At 24.5% G+C, this 20,552-nt stretch overlaps 5 protein-coding genes across 9 annotated transcripts; 3 read left to right on the forward strand and 2 right to left on the reverse strand.

Moving 5' to 3' along the window:
* The first annotated feature begins 263 nt into the window (after positions 1 to 263).
* Positions 264 to 2,697, forward strand: LOC409572 (TWiK family of potassium channels protein 9). The gene is made up of 5 exons (XM_026445742.1): positions 264 to 674; positions 1,493 to 1,624; positions 1,768 to 1,957; positions 2,120 to 2,335; positions 2,537 to 2,697. Exons 1-5 carry the CDS (start codon positions 504 to 506, stop codon positions 2,695 to 2,697), a joined length of 870 nt encoding a protein of 289 aa, XP_026301527.1. The 5' UTR covers positions 264 to 503.
* A 139-nt stretch (positions 2,698 to 2,836) lies between these two features.
* LOC113219326 lies at positions 2,837 to 3,326 on the forward strand. Its single transcript, XM_026445907.1, has 3 exons — positions 2,837 to 2,848; positions 2,938 to 3,065; positions 3,137 to 3,326. Exons 1-3 carry the CDS (start codon positions 2,837 to 2,839, stop codon positions 3,324 to 3,326), a joined length of 330 nt encoding a protein of 109 aa, XP_026301692.1.
* A 177-nt stretch (positions 3,327 to 3,503) lies between these two features.
* LOC725251 (101 kDa malaria antigen) lies at positions 3,504 to 9,585 on the forward strand. Of its 2 annotated transcripts, XM_006559398.3 has the most exons (8): positions 3,504 to 3,772; positions 4,257 to 4,429; positions 4,504 to 4,630; positions 4,904 to 5,232; positions 6,010 to 6,249; positions 6,331 to 6,489; positions 7,118 to 7,505; positions 7,581 to 9,585. In XM_006559398.3, the coding sequence occupies exons 4-8, from the start codon at positions 5,119 to 5,121 to the stop codon at positions 9,581 to 9,583; spliced, it is 2,904 nt and encodes a 967-aa protein (XP_006559461.2). In that variant the 5' UTR covers positions 3,504 to 3,772; positions 4,257 to 4,429; positions 4,504 to 4,630; positions 4,904 to 5,118; the 3' UTR covers positions 9,584 to 9,585. The 2 variants fall into 2 exon arrangements, with proteins under 2 accessions (XP_006559461.2, XP_016772612.2); XM_016917123.2 differs by having other exon boundaries at positions 7,118 to 9,585.
* A 1,084-nt stretch (positions 9,586 to 10,669) lies between these two features.
* Positions 10,670 to 14,691, reverse strand: LOC100577996. Its single transcript, XM_006559396.3, has 9 exons — positions 14,450 to 14,691; positions 14,117 to 14,334; positions 13,805 to 13,996; positions 13,488 to 13,715; positions 13,233 to 13,408; positions 13,036 to 13,161; positions 12,717 to 12,828; positions 12,227 to 12,358; positions 10,670 to 11,025 (listed from the first exon to the last, which is right to left on the reverse strand). The coding sequence occupies exons 1-9, from the start codon at positions 14,650 to 14,652 to the stop codon at positions 10,949 to 10,951; spliced, it is 1,464 nt and encodes a 487-aa protein (XP_006559459.1). The 5' UTR covers positions 14,653 to 14,691; the 3' UTR covers positions 10,670 to 10,948.
* Positions 14,692 to 14,763: 72 nt separating this feature from the next.
* Positions 14,764 to 19,293, reverse strand: Cyp4g11 (cytochrome P450 4G11). 4 transcript variants are annotated; one of them, XM_006559340.3, is made up of 8 exons: positions 19,165 to 19,293; positions 18,737 to 18,983; positions 18,090 to 18,287; positions 16,513 to 16,765; positions 16,124 to 16,331; positions 15,836 to 16,027; positions 15,511 to 15,748; positions 14,764 to 15,415 (listed from the first exon to the last, which is right to left on the reverse strand). In XM_006559340.3, exons 2-8 carry the CDS (start codon positions 18,963 to 18,965, stop codon positions 15,051 to 15,053), a joined length of 1,683 nt encoding a protein of 560 aa, XP_006559403.1. In that variant the 5' UTR covers positions 18,966 to 18,983; positions 19,165 to 19,293; the 3' UTR covers positions 14,764 to 15,050.
* Between the last annotated feature and the right edge of the window lie 1,259 nt (positions 19,294 to 20,552).

Consider the following 20,552-nt stretch of genomic DNA (forward strand, 5'->3'; position numbering starts at 1 on the left):
GTTTTCATTTACATGTAATTAAAAAATAATGTTTCAATATAACCAATATGCATAATTCAATTTAAATTGAAAAATATTTTTAATCTTAAGAAATATACATATTATAATAAATTATTATAAATGATACAAAAAAATTAAAGATTTCGAAATATCAAAAATTAATTAAAATATTTTTCTTATAAAATGTTTGTCCAAAAAATAAAATATTATAAATAATAATAAAATTTGTAATAAATTAGAATAAATTTAATAAATACAATGCAAGTATGAAAAAAGAAGATGTGATGAATGAGTAAACTTTAGATATCACTTAATGAAATATAATAATAATTATCTCGTTTGACAAAAATGAATTCTGGCTGAAATTTTACGACTATAGTTTCTTCGCTCTTCTATACAGAAATAACCGAAGTGATTGTAGAAGATTCGGGCGAAACCAATCAGTTCTTCTTGAGTATAGGAGGCAGTTACGTGTTCTCTAAACGTGTGCATTTAAGTTTAGTATGTCGATCAAAAAGTCAAATTTATCTGTGGGATTTACCCAAGAAAACGTTGAACGAGTTACAGAAGAAAAAAGATTTTCTCGGAAGAAATATTTACAAAATATTAAATCAATCGCTGGTCATGTTGGACTTTTAATTGCATTAATGCTTTATACAGCAATTGGTGGTTTGGTAAATTAAATTTTAAATATATATATTTTTAAAGTAAAAAAAAAAAAAAAAATAAATAAATAAATTACATATACTTATTTTACTTTTTACTATTTTTTTTCATATTAAATTTAAAACGTATAAGTTGATGGATAATAATTTTTTTCAATTGATGAGAAAATTGCGCGTTAAAATTTTATAAATAATTTAAAAATGTATTCAAATAGATTTGTACGAAGAATGTTATTTAGTCAATTTTTATTAAATATCATCTATCTGAACTCAAATTTCTATTTATTTTCCATTTATTTACGCAAGTTTAAATGGAATGTAATATTTATAGAAATAACAACGCGAATCTGTATTTCCATGTGGTATCTTTATTTTTAGCAATTGACCAATCGTATAATACGATTTTTTGTTAAAATAATCGTACAGATTTTTTTGTTAAATATTTGTGTGTGCGTGCATGTGTGTGTGTATATATATATATATATATATTATATTATTATCTTTTAAATTAATTGATTCGTTAGAAATATATTATCATTAAAAATATATTAATGTAAAAATAAATCTTTTTTTATAGAATAAAATAACGGTATTATTGAATTGTGAACTAAACATGCATAACAGAATGCATAAACAGAATACATAAAATGAAAATAAAAAACAATTCACTTGAGATTCAAGAGGTTTACAAACACGCGTATTAAATGTCACAAGTCATTAATAAATAACGTCATTTCTAAAATTTAGAATTAAGATAATATCAGAGTACAAAAATATTATATGAATTCGATTAAATATTTGATTATTATATTAATCTTCATTGACAGGTTTTTCGATATATTGAACTTCCTGCAGAATTATCACGTTTGGAAGCTTTGCGCGCCAATTTACGCGTTCATAGATATTCATTCGTTGATTCGGTTTCCAACAATAGTGATGTATCAAATTTACGTAGATTGGTAAGTCAATATCTTTAGCATTAATAATATCCTTGAATTCGAAATAATACTCATCTTACGAATATGATTAAAATCGATCTTTGGAAATATATCAACAACCTTTGAATAATTACAATGCGATGACACACAAAGAATGTTTACAGGTTAGCGTGAAATTACGTGAATATGAACAAGTGGTCCAGGAGGCAGCACAAAGCGGTTTGTTGATCACTTTCGTGTCTGATACGATCGATCAAGAAAATCGAAATACGACGGATTTGCCTCCTATTGTAATTGAAAGATGGAGTATTCTTCAAGCTGTTTTTTTTGCAAGCACTGTTCTCACTACGATTGGTAAATAAATAATAATAAATGAATAATAATGAATAATGATTAAATATATCTAATTTTTTAGATTTAAACCTATATCTTTTAAGATATTGTGCACGTTACAGTTTCTTAATACGTATTTAATATTTTGATATTTATTTTCTTTTCTCTTTTTGTTATTTTAAGGATATGGGAATGTTGTTCCATCAACTAATGGAGGAAGGATGTTCTGTATTTTGTTTGCTTTCGTTGGTATACCTTTGACTTTAATAGTAATAGCTGATTTGGGAAAACTGTTTGCCAGAGGTGTAGTTAAGATCGCTTTGGCAATGAAATCAAAACTTCCGTTACACTTTTCCTTCTCTTGCATTCCGACAAATTTAGCTGGAAGACGATCGCTCGGTTAGTTTGATCAACTTGTTCGATTACGTAAAATTAATATATTCGAAATTGTAATTAATTTTATATTCAAATATCCGAAATAATACAATTGTATCATTTTTATATTTTTTATAATATAAATTAATTTATTAAATATTTGCATCAAAAAAAAAATATTTATAATCGATATTATACATTTTATCATATGTGATCTTTATATAGGAGCATTTGCTGCAATTGTCTTGCTTTTTTTATATCTCGCCTGTGGGGCAGGTATGTTTATGTTATGGGAAGATGATTGGAATTTTTTTGATGGATTTTATTTTTGTTTCGTGACGATGACTACGATAGGATTCGGTGACTTAGTACCAAGTAAGTATTAAAATATATATTATTTAAATCATATAATCACTTTGAAGAGTTTTTAGAATATCATGTAATTTCTATTATATAATATTTTTTATATATATTAATATTTGTATATGCGTAGTATGTTTATAAAATATTATATATTTATAAGTTATGCTTTCTATCGTCACTTATATACAGAAAAACCGAAGTATACATTATTATGTACTCTCTATATCTTGATTGGTTTGGCATTGACAAGCACTATTATTGAGCTTGTAAGTCGTCAATATGCTCAATCATGGAGAAGATTGCAGAGGCTTAGTGGACCATTGGCAGAAACTATACGCAGGTTAGGTGAACAAGCTGGTGGAGATATGTCGGCGCTTCATTCAGATCTTAGGTAATTATCATTTTATTAAATTATTTGTTATAATAATAAACATTTTTTTGTCATATTATTGTTAATTTTAGAAAAGTCTTAACAGTAATATCAATGCCACGTCTAAAATGGTCAACTTCTCTCAATCGTGGAGATACGAAAGAACAAGATTGGGAAGAAGCAGTAGAAGCTGTGCTTCGAGACATTGCTGTAAATGCTAATAATATTCAACCAAAGAAGAAACAAATAATGCAAATAGTTATTTACGAGTCGAATGTTTGATTAAAATTAAGATCTATTAAGATGTGTTATTTTCAAGATAATTTTGTTTAATTTTTATATTGAAATATCGTTAAAAGAATAAGTTATATTTTTGTAATATTTAATGCAAACATTACTTTATTTAAATTTAAAAATTTTACCCGCGTTTACTGCGCGCGTCGATAAATAAACTTGCGAACGCGCAGAAACCATTATCCCCGAGTTCGATCAGTAGTCCTAATGTTGGACTGGCGAAATCGACGAAAACAATAATTTTTAGACGAGTAATTACTAAATTTAGAAATCAGTACCGCACGAAGCAGGACAAAAAGCGTTGTTCTGCGTTCGTTGTCGGATTTTATAGTGATATCTACGTTTCTTGAATCAGTAATAATTCAAGCTTTATGGTCCAGATCATGCAAAATAGAAACGAGCGCCCATCGCCAATTGTGTGCATTGCGTATCATGTGCGTATTCGAATTGATCATTTATAAAAAAATACAATCGCAGTGGTGCTCGTATTTGACAGTTTTAATATATAAAAAAGCCCTAGTTATATATATGCAGTGAATTAACAATATTAAATGAATCTTTGATTTCTATGAACCTTTTAAACCTTTTATTTGTCATTTATTTATATAATGGACTTTTCATATAAATATATTATAATTATTCTTGAATATTTTTTAAAATATGTATAATATATACATATCATATATTAAGTTTATTGTAAATTCTCAATATGTCTGATTTGCATCACGCCACCACGTGTATTTATGTATACTGTTTTACGCGCGATTTTTGAATTTATTATGATAACATATTATTACAAATTATTATATCTTATAATTTTAATAAGAAAATATTCTGTTGATGCGAATATACTGCGACACTTGTTTATTCTATAACAAAAAAATTAATTATTTCTTTATTCAATTTTTTTTCATTTAGCAATTAAGTATAATGACTGGTATTAAAGATCCAACTAAACAACCCGATTTAGAGAAAATAAAACAAGAGAATGAACAAATGAATGTTATTGTTAAAAGAAGTTTTATGGATATAAAAAATATGTATATGCAACATTTTTTTAAATTTTCTAAAGATATGGCAGAATCTTTCAGGTGATTATAGATAAAATATAATATAATTGTTATTCAATGAGAAATATATTAAACAATATTTTTTTATTTCTCAGGTCAATATTAGATGACATAAAAGTTCGTATTGAAGAATTTCATGAACAGAATCAATCTATATTTGATCTATTTTCACTTTCACAACTACAAAAGTGGTCTCAATCCCAACGTGAACAATAATTTGAAGTATGAAAATATTGATGTTTTTTGATAGATATGTTTTTAAAATTTATAATTATAAAATAAATAACTTGACCAAAATATATATTTACGTTCGCACATTCTTGATGAAATAAAATCATTATGTATATTTAAAATCGTAAAATTAATAAAAAAAATATTATGAAAAAATTATTTATATTTAGAATATCTTAATTAATAAACAGTAGAAAATAATTATATAATATTTAATTATGTCATTAATTATATATTTTATACTTGAAATTTAAAATGTTGCAGTTGAATGTATATTATTTAAATGCTGATAATATGACGACGACGCATCTACATCGTACGCCATCTTAATTCGAGTATGGTTGCCGCCAATGTACTACGTTTCTCTAAATTTTATTACTTTGTGAATTCTTAAAAATTAATATTTTTTTTTGGAATTAATGATTACGTATTTATTTTTTACATAATCCATTTTTGTTCATTTATTTCTATATATTAATATGTCACAACAATACTGTTTTCTTTGTGCAAGTGATGGTGGTGTTTTCTTGGATATTACGGAGGATAATAAACAAGTATATTATGATCAATTTGAGATCTGCTCACTTGTTAAGGTAGTTTTACATAAAAAAATGCGTGCTTAAAATCACTAATTTGCTAGTGAATATTCAAATCTGATTAAATTTTCTGGAGCAAATCTGAACGTGCGTCGATATTTGCACATTAAATAACGTAAATATACGAAGAGATATTTATAAGTTAATTTGTCAATAATTATATTTAAACATAATGAAAAATCTTTTCTTATTGTTAACCAATTTATTGTAAAAAATCATATTATAATATTAATTTTTTAAAGTTATTAATTTACAAATACAAATTGAGGTTAAGTAAAGCATTTAATTACTTTATACAAAAAAAACTTATATTATTATAATATGAAATTGACACTATTTTATATATAATTTGAAAATTTATATATTATTCTATTTATCAAGATATAAATAATTTTATACTGTATAATAAATTAAAATTTTCTATATTTTTTATAAAATTTATAAATTTTGTTATATATTAAATTTTTTACAATGTTATGTTATTATGTATTTATATAAATCTATATTTATAAATACTATAATCTTCTATATATTTTAGATTTAAATATTCAAAAAGTGATATTGATTTTATGAAAATACTTATTCCTAACTATACTAGTAATAATTACAAAAATATTTTAGAATATTTTAAATATATTATTATGTAATTTTTTATATTTTGTTATATTATTTTTTTTATAATATATATATTTTGTATATATATTTGTTTAATTATTAAATTAAAAAAATTTACTTTATTTTTATATATTTTAATTATATTATATTCATACATAGGTACCAAAAGCAAATGAATTGCCAACCAGAATTTGTCATAAATGTGCATATGAATTAAATCAATGTAGTGCTTTTATAAAAAAATTTAAACGAAATACAAAGCAAAAATCAAATGTTCGCAAACAATGCTGCAATTTATGTCGGGAACCTGCAAAAAACGAATTTATTTTTGATCTTGTTAAAGAGAAAAGCTTGCAACAAAGTATATTTTTCAAAATACGAAAGCTTTTCAATCATGAAGTATGAAATAATAATATATTAATTTATTAATTATAATATATTATGATTATTTTTTTATCTTTTAATTATATCTTTTGACAGCTTGAAAAATTTTGGGAAGAGTTTAAATTTATATGTTTATCTTGTCGATACACAATAGATGTATTGTTGGATTTACAACACATATGTGAAGAAACTGCAAATAGCATAAAATTCAATAATACAAATAATAAGGAAGCAAATAATTTGATTTTTCATAAGGTAATGTTTTATCATATATATAATATTTGTTTTATTTGGATTTGTTATGTACATAATATCTATTTTATTTGATTAAATATTTTACAATGATAAAGATACAATGTTATAAAAATATTTTTATAAAAGCTTTTTGATATAAAAGAAATTATAATATGGGAATAATTTTTTTTGTTTAAGTGAAGGATTTCAAAGATTTCATGATCAATTTTTAAGATTTATATTCAAGTTTAATTAATATTTCTATTATAAAATAAAATTTATTTTTTATTTTTTTTATTTATTAAATAAATATATATAAATATATAAATGATTTTTTAGGATTTATTGAAATTATCCAAATATTTTTTTTTTACTTAAGAAATAAAAAATATAGTCATATCATTTAAAAATAAAAAAAAATAAAGATGATTTTAAAATCTCTGAAAGCTTTCATTTATATAAAATTTATTTCCATATTATAACAAAAAACTTTTATAAAAATATTTTTTTATATGTTTATTGCTTTTTGATATATTTAATCTAGTCTAGAAAAACAAGTATCTTATATAATATTAAATCAATTAATTATATTATATTAAATTTATAATTATAATAAATTATTTATAATATTTTTATTGTTTATTTATAGGTAAAAACAACTGTCATAAGTCGTAAAACTACTATTACTGAATCTAAGAGAGTAAATTTATCCATATTACGGGAAACAGAAATTGATTCTGACAATATGACTCGTACACGGTCTCAAAATCAATTGAATAAAAAAACAACACCAAAATCTTGTAATAAATGTCATGATTCTATTAAAACTGATGATGATATGTATAAGATTCATGAAACAGGAAATACTGTATGTAAAAATTGTTGGAAAAACATGAATACTCACAAAAATGAAATTGAAAAACAAAAACAACAAAATCTTACGGAAATCAAACTTTGTACAGTTTTTCTAAAAGATGTATTAAAAGATAGTGATATAAAAGCGAAAAAACTGTATAGAATTAATGAAGATGATAAAGGTAATAAAACATATATTGTAATGGACAATGATTTAAAAAATGAAAATAAATCTAATAAAGAATTTAATAATATAGGAAATAATATAGAAAAACAAGGTCAAAAACGATCTATCAAAGATATAAATGAAAACACAAATAATGAATATACACCTAATAAAAAGCATAAATCTAATACAAAAGAAATAAATAATATTAATTCAAAAGAGTCAATTCATTTGAGGCAAAGGAATCGAAATCGAAATAATATTCAAAATTCAGATTCAGATTCTTCTGTATCAAAAACTGCAAAAAGAAAACAAAGAACCTTAACAAGACATAAAAGAGCAATTGGTTTGTCATTATCTGATGCCGATGTTGACAATAAGCATAATCGTAAAAGATTAAAAACTATTTTAAAAAATATTTCTCCAGTAAAAAATATAGATGAAAGTGACGAATCGTTATCAAATGAAGATGTATCAAAGAGAAAGCGAACAAGATTTACAAGCGTTCCACCAGAGAGTATATCTTTGCGAAAAAGAAGGAATAATAGTCAAAACTTTGCAAAAAGTTCCATGAATTTCATTGATTTAACGTCTCATGAATTTCAATCTTCAGAATCAGATAATAAAGAAGATATATTTGAGACTCAAACATATGTATGTGATGAATGTGGAGCCAGTTATGAAAATAAAGTGATAGGTTTAACACATAAATTGACGCATTATAAACAACTAAGATTAAAAATTCAAAAATTAAGTGACGAGAGTTTCATAAAAGAAATACCAAACTCAAATGAAGCAATAGATGATCTAGAAGATCTATCTGAATCTATAGTAATTTCAGTAGAAGATGATGAAGAAGAATTAATAGAAGATGAAAAGAATTTAAATGTAAATAATCATACAAATGTTTTTTCTCCTAAAAAAGAAGTAATAGAAGATGTCGTTGATGTAAAACTAGTCATGAAAGAATTTGATGATGATCAAATACAAAAAATTGAAAATGAAAAGGAAATAGAAATTAAAACAAATGTTGATATTTCATCAATTCAAAATGAGAATGAAGTTGAAAAAGACATTATTATAGAAACTGAAAATAATTGTACTGATAATGATAAGACTGATAAAAGTATTTGTGAATTTGATGAAAATATGAGATCAGAAGAAATACAGAAAAATTCAGATGAAATATATAATAATAATGAAGATATACAGGAAAAATATAAAGAAAAGAAACAAGTAAAAGATAACCAAGAAAATAGTGAAACTAAAATGGAGGAAAGAAAGAAAAATGATGATATTACAGAAAGAGAAAAAGAAAGAGAAAAAGAAAAAGAAAATAATGACATTAAAGAAAGAGAAGAAAAAAATGATATTGAAGATAGAGAAAATGTAAAGAAAAATATAAATAATAAAGACAATGAAAAAGAAAAAGAACAAGAGGAAATGATATGCAATGAAGAAGAAAAAGAACAAGAACAAATGATGCACACTGAAAAAGAAAAAGAACAAGAGGAAATGAAATACAATGAAGAAGAAATTAAAACGAATAAGGAAACTAAATCTAATGAAGATTTTGTTGAATTTACTATGAATGAAAATGAAACTCAGACTCCTTTTAAAGTAATTGAACAAAATGGTATTGAAAAAAATGAAGTAAATGATAGAAATGATTCAATACAAAATACGAAACAGAAATTGTTTGAATGTATACGAGAAAGAAAATCTGATGAAAGTGAAATATATACAAAAATAGATAATTTCAATTCAAAAGAATCAAAACTAGAAACAAATATGTTATTGGAAGAAGAAAACATGATAAATAAAAACGATCTTCATATAAATGAAGAAAAAGTTAAATTAAATATTTCAACACAAAAAGAGCTAATGGACGATTCTGCTAATGTTGTAGCAGAAGTATTGCAAGAAATACTTGATTTAGCAAGTGCAAAGGTTGAAGAACGGCAAGAAACTACCGATATAAGTGCAAGAAATAATTTTGACGAGACAGAAACTTTAGAAAACATATCACATGAAATACAAAATACTGTTGATATGCCATCTCTCAAAGTAGACAATATAATCGATTTTGAGTAATATTCGTATGAGATAATTTCATAAGTATATTTATTACCACTTTTCTATAACAAATTAAGTATAGTTCTAAAAATATAAAAATCCATTTTCCTTTGTTTTTCTTATTTAGATGTTTGATATATATGTAAATATATCTTGTATATTTTTAATTTACATTTATATAAATAGAAAAAAAATAGAATGAATAATTATTCAATTCTTATTTTAAATTTAAACAGAGTATTCAATTTTAATATACATTTTTAATAATTTTCAATTATTTCAAATTATTAGTATCCTTTGTATACATAGTTTATTTTTTCACATAGAAACATATTATTATTTAAAAACATGTTATTACACAAATGATCATAAGTTGACGTATCTAATACGTTGTAAATATGTCATATATATGTTGATATTTAATATTTTTTATAATTTTCATTATGCTAGAAAAAAAATTATATTACATACATAATTAAATAATTTAAAAGTTTAGATAAAAATAATTGAACTCATTTCATAAATATTTGCAATGAATTTTTATATGTTAATTATCTCTTTATTAAGAAATATTTGTAGAATAGAAAATTCTAAACAAATTTACTTATTCATATTAATTGGAGATATTAAACGTTAATAATTTCTTAATTTTATTAAGAATGTTTATAAATTAAATACCGATTTATTTTTTAAAAATTTACATATTTTTAAAAATTAATAAAATTTATAATTAATTGTTTTTAATATAATGTAATGGTATAATATAATGGTATAATATACCATGTAAAATATTTGCACTTTAATCGAAATTTAAAGTAAAAATTTGAAAAATAAGATATTTATATTGCACACAAAATAGTGTGTAATTATAGAATAAATCTTTTGAAATTTATTATTGATAATTTATTATTTATTAATCATTATTATTGATATAATTAAATTCAAATTTTGTATTCTACGAATTTATTACAATATAAAATCATTATGAAAGTTACAATTTTAATACAAATGTAAAATGAACTAAACAAATTGAAATTTTATTTTTAATAACATTAATAATATATTTTAATAATTTTTTATAATACACTTTTTTTTTTTTTATAAAAAAAAATTACAAATTGAGTTCATTAGAGCAATGCATTTTCTTTAACTTAATTTTCATTTTATGTTTATAATTTTTGTTTAATTATACAAATCAATTTTCGAAGAATATAATATGTATATTTTTATAAATTTGACTGTGCACAAATTGCTCGTTTAAAGATTATTGCGACAATTCAAAATATTCACAAAACAAGATATGAAGTTTTTATAAAGTTGGATAAGTATAACATGAATTTATAACAAGAAATTTTATTTAGCATTATTGTTACATATAAATTTTTAGGCTTTTGTAAAAGATAATGAAGATGAAATTGTATCCGCGTTTTCGTATTCCACTTCCAAATCTGATTTTACATCTGAAACATTTATAATATATATATAAATGATGATGATATTTTTCAAGATAAATAAGATATATATATGTTCCCAGAATAGTTGCAATTAATAAAAAAAATAATTTATACAAAATTTTTTCAATCGGATAACAGGAGAATGTGCTCTTGGTTTTTAATAAGTAATTAATTATTCAATCGGATAATCAATATTTTAATTTTCAAAATTAAAAAAAGATTTTTGATTTTTTTTTATTTTTTTTCGAAAAATCATTTATCATATGAAAAAAATAATATAATATTAAAAATACGTTCTGTTTAGATTTGCATCTGCATATTTTTTGATATAATTAATAATTTAGAAGATAATTAAAAAAAGCAATTTTATAAATATTTATTAATTATTTCTTCAAGATATGTTTTTATTATCCAAGCGAGTATAAATTTAATATATTATTTTTTTATTAATTGAAACTATACTAAAAAAAGTTTAACCTTTAAGAATAAATAACTTTAAGAGTAAATAAGATTATTCTAATTTATGCTCTCACAAAAGTCATAAAATAATTTACATTCGGTTCAAGACTGGTAAAAAACAAAGAATGAAAAAAAATCACTTAATCTAGTATATTTTATACAATAAGAAAATATAAAGTATAATAAAAAAAATATATACAATTTAAAATGTATATCTTCATCAAATACTAAAGTTTTCTCAAGAAAATAAAATATCTTATGATTTTTGAGTGGAAATATAGTATGTCCACAATATTCAAAATTTAATCAATATAATTTTTCATGAATAAAAATAAAAAAGAAATTAATTTTAGTATTTTATGTAAACATTTGTTAAATATTAAAAAATTTTAGTAACTATTGTATGACAGTCATTAAAGTGTTTTTTGAAGAAAAATATGTAAATAATATAAATATGCAATTATTAAAATTAAGACTTGAAGCTAAATATAAGTCGTATGCTTTTGGATGAAATTTTAAATATTTCTCAAATATTATAATTGATTTTATCAGGATTCAAATGATATCTGATATCTGATATATATGCAATAATGTATTAATATACATATACATTATCAGTATAATAATTATAAAAATTCAGACTATGTTAAAAATGTTTTTGATAAATAATAAAACATAAATATGTATAAAAAAAAATAGTTATACATTGTAATAATTTAATAGTAAATTAATGTTCAATTTTGATTACCGATTATCTTTTCTTCTTCAATCCAGAAAGGTTTTCTGTGACTTTTCCATTGACAAAGATCCAATGTTGCGTTTTGATCATATTCACCACATCGTAATAACAAATCGATATATTTCTCGATTTTTTCTTGCCCTATAACATACATATATTTGTTTTACCCATAAATAAGTATTTTACAGATTTTTATTTTCTATCTATATTTAGGAATAAATAGATAAGAGACAACTTATATTTCAATACTTTGTAATTAAGTACTCAATATCGTGATACGATTTGTGTAGATAAATATTTATAAAATGTTAAAATATGTAAAATAAAAGGAAAATAATAATTGTATTTCTATATAATTAATAATATTGTGTATAATTTTCAATATGTGAAAACATAAGGAATTTCATTCAATTCATACTTGTTGTTTTTTCATCAAATAAACATAACATTATATATGAGTTTATACGCTAGATATAAAAATAATCTTTTAAAATATTACCTTTAGAAATTCCTGCTATGCACCTTGCGCGATCAGCTTCGTGGAACAGGCCTAATCTACTGTACAAGCTAAAAGCAGTTTCTAAATGACCAGTAGATAGATGTAACTTTCTCTATAGGAAAAAGTTAACAATGAAATTTTTTTCATTTCAATATATTCCATGGAATATATTAGTTAATTTTATTATTTGATAAATTCAAATACCATAAATAATTATTATAATCTTGAATTAAAATATGTATCCTTTTTGTAAGAATCATTGTAACAATATTTATAAGCAGAGCAATAGAAAATTTTTTTTTTTCCAATTTATTTTTACCTGATTTAAAAAGTGTTCACCAGTGTAATAATGTGCATCGGCGAGTTTTTCAATAAGACCAAAATCCTCAGCGCTTTCTCGCCATTTTTGCAAATGTTTTTCTGTATAATTATCGTCATTTAATTGCTGCATATGTTTAAGATAAGTATCAATCATATTTTTAAACATACAAAGAAAGGAAAAGAGGATTTGATTACCTTGTACGTAAAAGCTAATTGCATATGCGCATTGCAAACACCTTCAGCATCTGAAATTCTTCTTGCAAGGGCTAATAATTTTGAAAAATTATGCAACGCGTTTTTCATGTCATCAACAGCGGCATAACATTTGCCAAGCTCGTAAAGAACTTCATTCATATATTCAGTGTCTTGAGCTGTTTTTTTTTATTTTTGTTTTAATGATATTTTTGTTTGTTTAATCATACGGAATCGACGAGAGTTAATAAAATTTACCATCTATAGCTCTTTCCTCAGCTTTTATGCAAAACGATAAAGCTCGTTCAGGATTTTCGGGACGTATCTTGCGGACTAAAATCAATAGAGCTTTATACAGAAGTATGTTACATTCTATGAAGATGGAACTTTGCTTTATTTGCAGTTTATATGACGCATTCCAATATTTATCTTTTGAATCTTTTCGCGCCTTTTCTAAGTAAGTTATAGCTTCTTTTGGTTTTTCTACTAATTATACAAAAATCGAAAATATTTTTAAAAAGTTTATAATATTTTCAGGAAGTATTTTTGGAAATATGAGAAGATCTATTACTAACATTCATAAAAGAGAAATCGACCATATAAATAACGTATCAATGTGATTGTTTCATTATCATCATTGACTATCCATTCTGCAGCTGAAAGAGCAGCTTGATATAGTTGTTCTGTCACCCACCACCATTCCCATGTTTTTGTTTGAAAAAATAGGGCCATATCTAAAAGTGATATTGCTCGTCCAATGTAATCATCTGTAATATTTATTTAAAACTGTATTATCAATATTTATTTAAAATTGTATGCAAATATTTTATTTAAGAAAATTATTTTAAATGAATCGATTTATTTTTATTTATTATATTTTTTCATACCTTCCCTTCTACATTTTTCAGTTTGGATTAATCCGTCTTTCAAGAAAAGTACAAAATCTTTTTGATCCTTCAAATATGGTTTTTTCCACGATATCAATATCGTCTTTTCCACAATTTTTTCATCAAGATCTAAAATTTCTTTCATATAATTATATGCTATATGATACCCTTCTTCTTCAAGTTCGCAAAGAATTGCCTCGTGAAACGGAGTATAAAATCTATTTGTAATTAATTGCAGTTAAGATCTTTATAAATATCTTTTATGTTATTTTCATTTTTATATTTTTCTCTTTAATCTATATATAATATAACAATAGTAAAAATAATAAAAACCTTCTTAATTCTCTAGGACTTATATTCGGTAATGCAGCTTTTAAATCATCCATAATCTTATATATTTCTTTTCCGTGAGCTTGAGGCAAAGTTTTTAATTTTGGATTTGTAATATAACTTTCCGAAGTATTTGACCATTCTTTATAATCCTTCCTTAAAAATTCCGTGATATCGTATTTATTTTCTTCGTTATCTTCCGTCATTGTTTAAAATTATTTCTTCTAACCTCTTAAGAAAATATATGTAAAATATAAATAATCAGAATGGAATAAAAGGAATAAAAAGAGTTTAGGAATATAGTAATAACTATGCGATCAGGTTTCGCAATGCAATAGCTGCATAATTTATTGCATAAGATAAATATTAACATAAGTAGTAAATATGCCTATACACATTACACGGCCGATAAAAATATACACACATTTAAATACAACCATATTTTACGAAATGGCATTTCACGCATGTGCAAAAAGTATAGCGTTAATGAAAACCATATACACGCATAATAAAATATATTATGATATGTTTAATTCACCGCATGAAAAGCCCACCAATCGTGTTTTTTATTTATAATAATAATTCATATATTATCTTTGTACTTTTATGCAGTACTAGCTACTTGTTTCCTAGGTTCGAGCCTGATCTTGAATCCGTCAGCTCTTTTCAAAATAATGTCGGCTTGTAGTCTGAACTCGGATTCCTTGACGTCGGATCTTACGCGGAAGTTTCTTAAAATTGTTGACAAAACAATCTTGAGTTTAAGCATCGCATATTTTCGGCCTACACATGATCGTGGTCCAGCCGAGAATGGCACAAATGCGTAATAGTGACGATTCGCGGTTTTTTCTGGTAAGAAATTGTCAGGATCGAAGACATCTGGGTTAGGATAAATATGTGGCTGTCGGTGCAGTTTAAAAGTACCAATAACAACCGTACAACCTGCTGGGATGGTATAATCTCCACTTGCTAAAATTACCGTGAATTTAATATTAATATTGGTAAAAAAAATAATGTGTATGAATCAGTGAAAAATGTAAAAAATCGTATCTCAGAATACTAACCTAATTTCAAATCTGTCTTGATTTCACGAGCGATAAGGGGTACAGGTGGATACATTCGAAGTGTTTCCAAAAGACAACGTTCAAGATATTTCATTTCTAAAGTATCTTGGAAAGTGGCTGGCCTATCACTGTCGCCAAAGATTTCATCGAGTTCCTGAATTACTTTTTCCTGAATATCAGGATGGCAACCCATCACTGCAAGGAAGAAACTAGATCCGGAAGCAGTGGTATCGTGTCCCTTTAAAACGTAATATTCCATTTATTTTTATATAAGAATTTATATTATATAATTATATCGAATATCAATTTTTTTTTTAAATCTTACCTCAAACATAATTGTATCTACTTGTTCCTTGACTTCTTTATCGGTAAGGAGAACACCATTTTGACCGGCTTCGATTAAAAGATCAAGAAAAGCTTGTCTTTTTTTTTCACCGACATCATCATCAATGTCCAAATCATCTTTAAGACCAACCGATTGTCCGAATGAAACACCCTCTACTACAATATTATTGGTCTAACATTTACAAAAAGATGGTATCAATATACATTATTTTAGAATAAAAATTAAATATTGTATATATATATATATGAAAATTTATTTGATTCTTACTTTTGATTCAGTTTTCTGTGCGCTGTTATCAATGATGTTACGTTTTCCGCTTTTGTATTCTTCCTTTTTAAGCTGAATAACTTTTTTGGTTAATCCATGAATAATTTCAAGTAACTTGATTTGATTTTTGCCATATTTTGTCAGATTGAACAACCAGTCAGGTCTAAGCCATATTTTCGTGTGACGGAGGTGCAAAATGTCGCACATCCTACAAGCAATTTAACTTTGCTTGAATTATACGTATGTACATAACGTTTACATTACAGAAATGCATCCGATTTCCAGTGCTTATGCAATAGTGGTTATAACTCGTGCACATTGGAATATCAGCAAACTTTCTCCGAGGAAGAAAACGTTTGCGTAAGAGGGTCGGAAAAACGAATACGTACTTCATTACAGCCATGGCATATTCGAATGCATTATGGTCCCGAGTGGGCTTGGAGACACCCATAGCGGTTTCCAGAAGGATGTCAACAGTCAGTTCAGACATATAATTATGACAATCGAATTCCTTGCCATTTTCTTTGCGCATCTTCTCGACGACACTTCTCGCATTCGCATTGAACAGATCGATAAAGCTTTTCAATACGTTCAAATGGAAAGTTGGTGCGATTAGTTTGCGGTGATTACGCCATTTTTGACCTGTATTTATGATCAACTTTTAAGTAAAATATTAATTATATTATAATTAGAAATCTTTGAAAATTCATAGAATAGAATATACCAATTCAATTCATTGAAAATTTAAAAAAGTATTTAGGAAATAAATTAGAATTTCATTATTTTAGAAAATTCCTTTTTTAAAAAACTAATAATTTGATGTTATATATTAACAAAAGATTAATACCTTTTTGAGGTATGAAAATTAAGATATAAAACTTTTATCATGTATTTTCTTTTCTCATATATTACATCATTATTATTATATCATACTGTCAGTCATAAAAGTTTCTTGAACACAAACATCTTGAATGAGTTGTGTTATTAATAAAAATTTTGTTTTTGATTAAACTTTATGAATATATAGAACATGTTTTATATATGAAACAATTTTTCTTAATTAAATCACTGTTTTTTTTCTTTTTATATTTTTAAACATAACTTTTTGATGCATTGATTTTAATGCAAGAATAAAATATTCAGATTCTAATTTATTTCATCTTTTCAGGGAAAATCGTCTCAATGAGAAAAAAGAATGTATTCCATATATAAAGATTATTGGGCTTTGTTAAAAAAAAAATGAGAATTTTCAAGTTAGAAGAATCTCTAAATATTTAAAACACGGTGTACACGAGAATTTTGTGATCGACTGTACATGGAATCTAATTCAATAGATAAAAAGAAAAAAAAATGAAAAGCTGAGAAGGAAGCAGTAAAGGATACGAAGAAAGTATTACGTCGATGCAATATACTACCGCATAATATGCACGTGCCGACTGTGCGAGTTTATTTCACGCGAGGCTGTTACGTGGGCTTGTCGAGCCCTGTTATGCAGTCGATTAAACGACCTAAAGACTTTTGTTAAAAGAGAGAAAAAAAAGGTCATCTAGACAGCGAGAAAGTTACGATAAATGCACTCAATTGTGAAACTACATCTTGTTTCTTTCACCCGATTATTCTCACTCTCACTGAAGAACCTTTTCTTTCTCAAAACTGTTTATCCTGCTCCACACTGTTTCTCACTTTTATCTTATGAATTAATTTATCATAAAATTATATTTTTCTCAAGTGTGAAATTATTTTATCTTCATTGTGAAATTAATTTTTGCAAATTCAATTAATATCTATTGTTACAAAGAGATATTGTCCTTTATTATTATTTTTCATCTGTGTGGATATAATATCTATTGAAAATTTATTGTTTACAAAGGAAATCTTATTGTCATTATTATTATATTATTGTTTATTACAATCAAACGATCATACTGTATGGAAAAAAAATTTTTTTTTCTAGTTCAAAACTTACCAGTGGAAATAAGAAGACCATCGCCAAGCCATGGCTTGAAGAATCTATATTCAGTGGATTTATCAATGTATACGTTACTTGAAAGGATTATTTCAACATCACGAGGATCTATCAGACAGATCACTAATTTGGGACCGACCCATATTTTAACAACATCCTTAAAATTTTCTGCTTTCTTTAGCACTTGACTGAACATGGCTGCAATAAAAAAGATAAGGAACATAATTTTATTCAATTTTCTTCTTCTTCTTCTTTATGTATACAATACATGACATAAGAATCATTTGAGTTTATTAACTCAAGTTATGTAAGATGAAATTTTAATTACTATTATAAATGATGTATGTTCAAACTTGGGAAAATTTTATTTGAATAGTGTGTTATTCAATAATATATGAAATAATAGCAATTTTAAATAATAATTTATTTTATTATTTCCTCCTTTTGCAAAGTAAATAAAAATATCTTAAAATATTGAGAAAACTTATTATGAAGTTTAACATACAACTTGGAATAATATATTAATTAATGAAATAATATTTTAAATTCAAGTATGTTTAAATCTGATATATATTATTAATATCTATATTTGATTTTATTTAATATTATGTTTGATTTTATACCGTTAATATTAACTGTCTACTTGCCATCAGGACTTCCAAATAAATCCAGAGCATTTCCAATCAACGGCAAGGCAGGCGGGCCAGGTATTTTTTCCGCAAGTTCGAGCAAATGACGCCTGGAGATCCGGAAGTAAATAAAATAGAGAATGAGAGCAGGAATGAGAAGTGATAAGAAGACAGAGCTTGCGGAAAATCCGGTGGCTGAGGCGGCCGCCATTGACCCGGCTACTATTTCCGGTCCCGCCGTGGACATTGTTCGATCAATAAAAATCTAAAAATAAGTAAAATGATTATATCTTCATTGATTAAATCTTGGCGAGGTTGAGAAAAATCACTTGTTGTCATAATTGAGCAACGATGCTTTTCATAATATTTTCAAAGATATGGATAAATGTTGATTGAACGAGTAATTTGAATCTTGAATCCGTATGAGGAAATAATTCGCCACCCACCTAAATGACACTTATGATTCTTGTCGATGAACCATCACCGAACTGGTTTTCCAACTTCGTGCGATCTCTTTTATAACCGGGCCTTTCTACGGTCACCCCCTACTCAGGCAGATATTCGCGATGTTAATTAATAGCTGTGCGAATGCTTTTATTGGAATTGATAATTACTTTTGCTATGCTTTTATATGTATTATTTTGTTTGTATATTCGATTATTATTTTATTATTTTAGAATTTTCAGCATATTTTTTGCACAATTTTAAAATGTACAATATTAATACTCATTGTATCAATGATCATTTGTTTGAAAAGTATACAAGACAATTTCTATTTCTTAATGAATAGAAATAACTGTAATATTTGATCATGTATATGTATTTTGTATATAATTTGTATATAATTCTTCATTTTATTGATATTTACATTACATTTCTCATCATTTTTTTTTTTTACCATATGAAATATTAGAATCATTTCCTTTTTTAAATTTTTAATACAATTCTTTTTATTCAATTCAATAGTCAATGTCATTTGATATATGATATTTTTAGATAGTAATATTTTATATGTTTGTGTATTTATTTAAAGTTATTAAGAAACAGCGAGAATAATCATATTTATTGATGCATAGAAAAGAAAATTGAAGAAAAATTTCTTGTAATTCATTGTAATGGTATGGGTAATATTATAATATTGATCTTTATTAGAAAAAGTAAATGATAATAATTAATAAAGCAAAGAATATTTTATTATTTGATAAATTTAATAGATTATTTAATAAAAAAAAAAGAAATTCATAATCATGAAGAAGTGATTCATACGAGAAATGATTTTTTTTTTAAATTTTGCATATCGATAATTATTTCCATTGTTAGGCATTATTTCGAATTGAATAAAAAGAAATTACGTCGTCATCGAAGACGTAAAGAACATTTCCGCCTTGACCTACTCCCCTATCACTTGTCAGCGGTTTTGTCATTTACAAACAATGCTTTCTTTTTTTTTCGTTTGCTTGCGCAGAAATTATTTGCTTATAATTGCCAGAATATCGTATCATTGCCACATTCAAAAAAAAATTTATAATATATTCATTAAATCAATTAAATATCATTGAAATATAGAAGTTTTGTTTGAATAATTTTTCCAAGATTCTCTTAAATAAACTTGTAAACAAATTTTTATCTTCCATTTAAACAATTATTTGTATTTACATCAATTTTCATTTATACAATTGATTACAAAACAATACAAATTGTAAATATTTATTAAAAGTAGATTTGTTTTCCTTCTTTTTTTCAATGATATTTTATCTTTCATTAAAAATATATCAAAATTTAGCCAAATTTTTTTTCTAATTAACTCTACACGCAAAAGACGTCCAATCTAATT

Source organism: Apis mellifera, linkage group LG16, assembly GCF_003254395.2.
Source record: "Apis mellifera strain DH4 linkage group LG16, Amel_HAv3.1, whole genome shotgun sequence".
Classification (NCBI taxonomy): domain Eukaryota; kingdom Metazoa; phylum Arthropoda; class Insecta; order Hymenoptera; family Apidae; genus Apis; species Apis mellifera.

Bases quoted from the DNA above. Each gene is read 5' to 3' on its own strand.
- LOC409572 (XM_026445742.1), top strand. From the start codon at position 504: ATGTCGATCAAAAAGTCAAATTTATCTGTGGGATTTACCCAAGAAAAC. The intron at 1,958-2,119 runs GTAAATAAATAA...TGTTATTTTAAG, and splicing joins CACTGTTCTCACTACGATTG to GATATGGGAATGTTGTTCCA. The intron at 2,336-2,536 runs GTTAGTTTGATC...ATCTTTATATAG, and splicing joins AGCTGGAAGACGATCGCTCG to GAGCATTTGCTGCAATTGTC.
- LOC113219326 (XM_026445907.1), top strand. The intron at 3,066-3,136 runs GTAATTATCATT...TGTTAATTTTAG, and splicing joins GCGCTTCATTCAGATCTTAG to AAAAGTCTTAACAGTAATAT.
- LOC725251 (XM_016917123.2), top strand. From the start codon at position 5,119: ATGTCACAACAATACTGTTTTCTTTGTGCAAGTGATGGTGGTGTTTTC. The intron at 6,250-6,330 runs GTATGAAATAAT...ATCTTTTGACAG, and splicing joins GAAAGCTTTTCAATCATGAA to CTTGAAAAATTTTGGGAAGA. The intron at 6,490-7,117 runs GTAATGTTTTAT...GTTTATTTATAG, and splicing joins ATAATTTGATTTTTCATAAG to GTAAAAACAACTGTCATAAG.
- LOC100577996 (XM_006559396.3), bottom strand. From the start codon at position 14,652: ATGACGGAAGATAACGAAGAAAATAAATACGATATCACGGAATTTTTA. The intron at 14,335-14,449 runs GTTTTTATTATT...AATTACAAATAG, and splicing joins AGTCCTAGAGAATTAAGAAG to ATTTTATACTCCGTTTCACG. The intron at 13,997-14,116 runs GTATGAAAAAAT...TAAATATTACAG, and splicing joins TGAAAAATGTAGAAGGGAAG to ATGATTACATTGGACGAGCA.
- Cyp4g11 (XM_016916903.2), bottom strand. The intron at 18,288-18,736 runs GCAAGTAGACAG...TTTTTATTGCAG, and splicing joins TTTATTTGGAAGTCCTGATG to CCATGTTCAGTCAAGTGCTA. The intron at 16,332-16,512 runs GTACGTATTCGT...AATTGCTTGTAG, and splicing joins TATGCCATGGCTGTAATGAA to GATGTGCGACATTTTGCACC.